Source organism: Tetrao urogallus, assembly GCF_951394365.1.
Source record: "Tetrao urogallus genome assembly, chromosome: 21".
In the NCBI taxonomy this organism is placed as follows: domain Eukaryota; kingdom Metazoa; phylum Chordata; class Aves; order Galliformes; family Phasianidae; genus Tetrao; species Tetrao urogallus.
The window spans coordinates 4,361,240-4,368,298 of record NC_136834.1 but is presented as its reverse complement, the minus strand read 5'-3'; the positions used below and the strand labels follow the sequence as shown (position 1 = coordinate 4,368,298).

Sequence of the window (7,059 nt, the reverse complement as noted above, 5' to 3'; positions counted from 1 at the left end):
TTATATACATACATCATTTTGTATTTTTTCTTTGTGGTTTGGAAATGTTCTGGTTTTAGGTTTCTCAATGAATGGGAAGAGTTGAAACCCACCAGAGGAGAATTTCATTTGTATTAAAGCATCCTTAACAAGAATGTGAGTGCTTCATTGCTGATGTAACATTTTAGGAGTTCTCAGTTTAAATGTAGGTAGCAGACTCTTAACCATACCTTGCTTCTGAATATCATGAGTTTGCATTTTCAGTTTCTTACTGGAAAAAAAAGCCTCAATATTGCTGGGGGAATAACTGAGTCATGAGGCGTAGAGGCACTGAGGTGCCACTGAGTTCAATACTACAGAAGGAGATCTGGGTATCTTGTGCATGCAGATTGAATGTGAAGGTGGTTAAGTTCAGCTGCTTTACTTTCCCTCTCAGCTCTGTTTCCTTTTGGAAGGATTGGCTTTCAGCTGTGACTTCTTTTCCACACTGATTGTTTTCCAGAATGCTTGGAAAACAGGAGAAGTAGAAAATCACCCTTTTGCCTTAGTGTTCTGTTTTCCCTGCCACGTTTAAACAGACTCACAGAAATTGAAGAAGTGAAAAAGCAGCATTCCAGCTAAAATAGGCCAAGGGTGCTGCTGTTCAGACCTTTCTGGTTCTGCGGGCCAGCTGGGAGTCCAAGTATAAGTCTGTTCCAGTTGGGTCTTTCATGTTGGCGTGTAGATAGAAATAGATCCCCTTTAGGCAGTCTAGATGTGTTCTTAACTGATGAAAATAAAACACCCGGTTACTGTGGAATGTCTCATTTGGGCTTTATGTAAGAGTTGTTTGAAGTCTCTTGGCATGGGGAAGGCCTTTAAGTTTGGGTCCTGTATTAGGAGGATTCCAGTAATGAACCTCAAAAATGAGAGCCATGAATTTCCTAGTGCCATCACCTTATTCTCTACTTGTCCTTCTTTAGGTGGGAGGTGGACTGCAGTGCCTGTGCTGTGTAAAAATAGGCATCAAAGGTAGCTGGTACGTAAATATTGCATCCTTTGCTTTCACAGAGCACACCTCTACCAGAAAAAAATTCCCTCCGTTGGAGCAAATGGTAAAAGTGACACCAGTCTCTATTTTTGAGTCAGCAGCATACATACCTCTCTCCGATGGCAGTGCAGGGTGTGTGACGTTGCAAGTCCAGATGAAAACTGTGCAAGTGCATCTCACAGCTTGTGCTAGTTTGGAGGATGATACGGAGGTGACTTCCTAAGCAGAGAAAGGTACTAACAATGTTGGGTTTTATGCAGGAGTAGAAGTGATAAATCTGCTGTTACGTGACACTGAGGGCAGAGAATCTGTCTGTTACTTGCCTGTTAAGGAGTGAGTCTCTGTGTGCTGTTTCATTTTACCTGTGGCTCTGATACGTAATGGTTTTCTGGTGTTGCCTCTATTGCTTTTATTCTCTTCACAATAACAAGGAGTGTCTCTTCTACTTCTCCAGATGTTGAAACTGCTTTAGCAGTTGGCAGAGAGATGTGTACGAGGCTAGAGGCACGCTCTTTTAAGACTAAGCTATAGCCTTCTTGTAATACTACTACTTAGCTTGCTGTCTTTCTGCCCTTGAATACATGAATACAGTTCTGAACTACAAAAAATGGGCTTGCCAGGGGGTGGGAAGAAACGTGAGGGCGTGGAACACATACTGGGAATTTCCCAGCAGCTGACATAAGAATTTGTTCTGATTGCCAGTGGTTTGCAATCGGCTCCTCCAAGAGTTTGCTGCTGAGAAAACAGAGCTTCCTTTCCCAGGACAGTAGGGTTACGTGATGGTGGCTGCAGGTTTTTACTTGCATTTTTCTCCTGTTCTGTTCTTGCTGTTGGTGGTCGCTTTTACCCATTGCTTGGGTTCGAAATGCAAAGAACATGAATATCCCTTTGGTACAAAATGCTGCAAGGACTGTGCACCTGGTAAGTAACCTTCACTGTATGGTTATGGTACTTGTTTGATGTGATATCAATCAATTAATAGCTTGCAAGTGGTAGAAAATATCTTGATGAAAATATTCAAATTAGGAAGTATAACATGGGGGAAAAACTAATTGAGGAATGTTCATCGCTTTAGGAGGACAGGTCATCTTGTAGCTTACTGAATTTATGAACCTTCTCTAGGGATACAGCATTTCATTTCTGTGGCTCAGTTTCCCTCCTGTGTCAGTGTGGTGCATTTTCACTGTGGGAGTGTTATCTGGGAGAAGGTGGTAGGAGTTACCTACTAAAAAGAATTTCAACCCAGAAATCCTGAATAGTGGCAAAAAAACCTTTAGGTTATTCTCTTGCTATAGATGCTTTAGAAACTTCTTTTTTTCTAGCAAGGCTTTTTCTACTTCAGGCTTGGTGTTTCGTTTTTTTTTTTTTTTTAAGGAAAAAGCTACACTCTTAAACAAAAATTGAAGAACTGTAAATGAGAAACACCCAATTTTCTGTTCTTGTTAGTCTGTGAGCAGATTCTACAAAGGTGCTTTCTATTTTCATGACTGTCTACCACACAAAATCAATGTTATGCAGTCTGTTGCAGTAGAAATTGAACATGGTGTTGTCTTCAGATGCCAGTTGCGATAAGTTGGCGTTCAGTATGAAACTTAAAACTTGAGGCAGTCTCATTACTGCCTTATTCCCAAAACTATGGAAACCTGAGTGTTTTTGGGCTCAGTTTAAGGAAATTTATACTTGCATGCAGATACACAAGATTGCTTATATCTCAATTATTTTGTTTCTCCTTGACCTACAAGGTGGAGGATCAAAATGAAAGAAACAACGTGTGAGGATAAGGATTAGTTAAGGGCAGTATTTAACTTCAGCTGGAAGACTCCTGGTCATTCAAGCTGATCACGGCTCCTGCAGCTTATGCTGTATGAAGAGAAACTAGATAGAGGATAGAGGAATTCGACTCCTTCTCTGAACTTGGCTGTTAATCTGCTGTTTCATTTTGGGCAAGTGGTTTTGCTTGCTAACCTTGGCATCCCAGTGCATAAATCTGACCTTCTGTAATTGTGCTTGATATGATACTGATTAGTACCTGTGGGTGCAAGTGTTAGCTGGGTTATAAACGCAGTGTGTAATGCACCTATGCTCTTTGGAGTTGCAAGAAATGCCTGCCTTCCATCTTTTCTGTCTCTGTGTATGAAGTGGAGCTGGTAATGTATTTGCTACTGATGCTATTGCAGATGAGAATTAAAATACAGCCCCGTTCATTCATGTCTAGTCTGCTTTAAGAATGCCAGCTTTGAGTTGAATTGCATGAGCTATCTCACAATGGAAGGCAGGATCTGTCACACAAAGCTACAGCATTACACAGATAACAGATGATACTAGGATTAAAAAATGTGGGTTTTTTTTTTTTTTGCTTTCTCCAACTGACACTGGCTGGAAACTCCAGTAGCAAATGAAGAAGTGGTCTGGAGAAATGATGCTTCAAGTGCACTGGGAGACTCATCTGTGCTCTCAAGTCTTTGCAAATTGCCTGGCCCCTACTAGCCTGCTTTCACTGCTTAATTTACAGCTGATGCTATATAGAGCAACAATTCTAGGGGTTCTTGCATGTGTAAATCTGCTAAATATTTCAGTCAGAGTTGTAAGTGAAACTCTGACTTCCTGGACAATTTGTTCTTAGTGCGCGATAACGAAGAGGATTTCCTCCTTATAACAATCAGTTCTTCCTTCTATGTTGTCTGTATTTTAGGTGAAAGAATGAGAAGTCGCTGCACAGCAACAGCAGACACAGTTTGTGCCCCCTGTCAAGACAATTACTTTAGCACTGAGCACAATCACAGCTTCTGCAGGAGTTGTACAGTCTGTGACACTAGTAAGTCAGTTATACTGTACTCAGTTCTGGATATGAACTTGGGAGGGAGTTGGTCTTCATATGCTTTCTCATCTTCTTGAGCTTCCCAAAGGCTGATGTCATACAGCCTGTCTCCTGAGAAAGCAAAGTCCAAAAACTTGATGGGCTATCAGTTTAATAGCTGATGTCTCCTGGTTGATATTGGTGGAGGAAAGCAGGCTTGTACTGCCTGAAAACTGACATCTCAAGCGTTGCTGTCGAACTTTGTCCTCTGCAGCGTCTGCAGATTGTTTCTACGCACAATTGATAGGCCCTGAGTGGTGATTGATGCTTTCAATTTTCCTTTCTCCTTTATTCTGTTCGTAGAGAAGGGAAGCGTGGAAGTGAAGAAGTGTGAGAAGACCTCTGACAGAATTTGCAAGTGTATTCCTGGTTACATGCCAGATGTCAGATATGCACTGGGAAGTGGTAAGTTAGGGATGTATGAGACTGACTTCTTGCCTCCACTTCAGATGTTGCTTTTTCTAGTACAAAAGCTGTCATCGTTTGTTTAATGGGAATCTCAAAGTAAGTATTATAGCAGGGCAGTTGTGCAAACTGCTGCTCTGCAATTTGAGCTATCAGAAATGGTAATGTTCTGTCCATTAATATCCATAATTAGCCTGTAGAGAAATCCTTGCGAGTCGCAGACTAAAATGAACCCCTGAGCATGTTGTGTCACTTCTGTCCCAGGGTAGATTACTGTTTCTGTAGCCTGTGGGTTTTGTTGGATCTGTTCTAGAAGCTGTTAGTGTAACTACCACAGAGCTGCTATACAGTTACATTGCTAACTGAACTCAAATTCTGCTTTTTTCTTTCAGTGTGCTTAATGTGTCCTGATGGGTCTTATTCCCCAGGAGGAAATGAAAGCTGTCGGCCTTGGACTAAGTATGTATTGCTCATCCCAACACTTTCAGAACAAAGTTTGAGTTTTACTCTGTAGCAATTAATGCTGAAGTCATGATCTGTACAATAAACCAGCAGTGGATGCAGTAAAACTGTGTTGCTGATCACCCAGGAGTCTTCAGCAGTCTGTGCACTGACTTGAGGCATCCATCCACCTTCTGCCCCTTCCTCTTTTCATAGGGAGCAACAATATATGCAGCCCCTTTTTAAAATCTAGAGATGTCTATAACAAAAAGTTCCCTTGCCAAATGCTGCTGTTCAAGGCTGTTGAGTGCACAGATGGCCAGTAAAGCAGCACTTCATTTTTTCCACTAATAGCTTTTGATGAACTTAATTCTTATTTACATATCTGTAGAACCTAGAAAAGCTGAAGGCCAAGTTTGCATTGATAAAACAAGGTTCACAGGTTCATTCACTTGTTCCACGGAGGTGGCTTATAAAGTCATTGCTGTAACTACTTGAAAAGCTAAGTAATGTATTTTACGTTTCTAGCTGCAGCGCTATTGGGAAAAAGACTCTTCGAGCAGGGACAAAATCAGATAATGCTGTTTGCAGTGACAATGGGACACAGCCAGCTACCTCTCAAAGTGCAACACCTACTTTGCATCTTTCCACCAACTACTACAGGAATAATACATCGACTGCAGTGCCTTCACCCTCCAAACCCAGTGTGAACCCTTTTGTTGTTTGCCCGGATGCAAAGAGCCCCACAGGCTCTAACTGGGGTAAGGAGAGGGAATGACCGAGCATAGTCACTCTGAGAGCTGGTTGAGAATTTTCACTTGAAGCTGATTTCATCAGAAATCGGTCTTTCTCAGAACACTTATCTATATTCTACACAGTCTTTAAGGAGGGCCTGTACAGGGTTCCAGACTATCTGCTAGTGTTCTCGATATGTGGGACTCTTGGGCTTTGTGGTTTAGGGTTATTGTTGCTCTAGCTGATTGCTTAGATGAGATCTGAAGTTCCAGATTCCTTCTTTTGAAGCTAGAAAGCTGTGGAAATTCCATCTAAAATTGTCTTTGTTAATATTTTTTTTTCTTCTGTTTTGTTTTTGCAGGGTCTCTATCACTTATCCTGATTTGTCTGATACTGCTTGTCGTATCTGGAATATCCATTTTCATGTTGATTATCCAAGCAGCCAAAAGAGAGAACAAGAGGAGGCCTTGCAGGAACGACCATCAAAGTAAGTTGCTCTTTAGGGAGAAAAATATATAGGAAAGAGAATAATCAGGGCCCTTTGCTTGGACTTTGATCATTTCCATCATGTAGTCTACTTGGCTGAGTAGGACAGCATCATCTGTGCTTAATGCCCACGTTTAATGTTAGTCCTGATGTGCTGGAGGACATACAGCCTCAAGTTGGTGGTGTTATAAAGCAGAGATTTGTTTTTCTGTTGCTATGCAGAAGGATTGAGTTTACAGTGTGCGGATGGAAATGGTGTGAAATTGTTCCTGTACAGCTTTTGGTGTGAATCCTTGGAGCATTTACATCATTAACTGTTTGACTTGATTTGTGTTCTTCTTCCTCTCTGATTTTTATCTCATGTTCTTTCCCCTATTGTCCCTGCAAAAAAAACCAAAACAAAACAAAAAAAAACCCCACCAACATCAAAAGGAGAAATCAGTCTGTGCATGGAATTCTATTCAGAGCAGTGAGGATCCAAAAGCAAGTTTGTTTTTTAGGGAGCAAATTATAGTTATTTTTCCTATGTGACAGTGAATTCTTCATGTGACTCTTGCAAACACAGGAAAGGTTGACTGAGAAGAACTGACCTCTGTTTGTAACTAAATGGCACTCTGGCTCTTGCCTTGTTTTCCTCATGGAGCAGTGGTAAAGTGTATTTTCCTTGTTTCCTACACTTATTCTTTGCTAGGACAGACTGGAAGGACAACCACTGATCCAAATGTCACCTATAGCTGCCTATGCATCCATGAAACCAGGGAAGTCCGTGACTTTCCTTTTCCTTCCCCTTCTACTTTGTACAGTATTTCTGTTTTCTGTCTTTCAGAAAGGAGCTTTCGAATTCCTATCCAGGAAGAACAAGTTGACTCCAATTCCAGTCTCATAAAAAACTGAATCCACATCACTTTACTGCATCCTGCATTTCTGAGCCAGTCGATTGTAACGAATGTGACAGAACTTCCAGTTGCTGTATGTGTGGGTGGGTGTTAACTGTTCAATTGTGCTTCAGTTCCTTTGGGTCTCACTGAGTGGCCCTTAGGCATCATAGCTGTTCTTAGTGAGCCATGATTCCTTCTCTTTAGCTCCTACATGCAGTGTCGCTGCTGCCAAGCCTGAGTTTCTACAG

The 7,059-nt window shown here is 41.4% G+C and overlaps 1 protein-coding gene across 1 annotated transcript; it reads left to right on the top strand.

The window, feature by feature from the left end:
• Positions 1–1,788: 1,788 nt before the first annotated feature.
• On the top strand, positions 1,789–6,827 carry TNFRSF4 (TNF receptor superfamily member 4; the record flags this gene model as incomplete). Its single annotated transcript, XM_079545599.1, has 7 exons — positions 1,789–1,930; positions 3,702–3,824; positions 4,170–4,271; positions 4,664–4,730; positions 5,241–5,473; positions 5,809–5,934; positions 6,760–6,827. 7 exons carry the CDS (start codon positions 1,789–1,791, stop codon positions 6,825–6,827), a joined length of 861 nt encoding a protein of 286 aa, XP_079401725.1.
• Between the last annotated feature and the right edge of the window lie 232 nt (positions 6,828–7,059).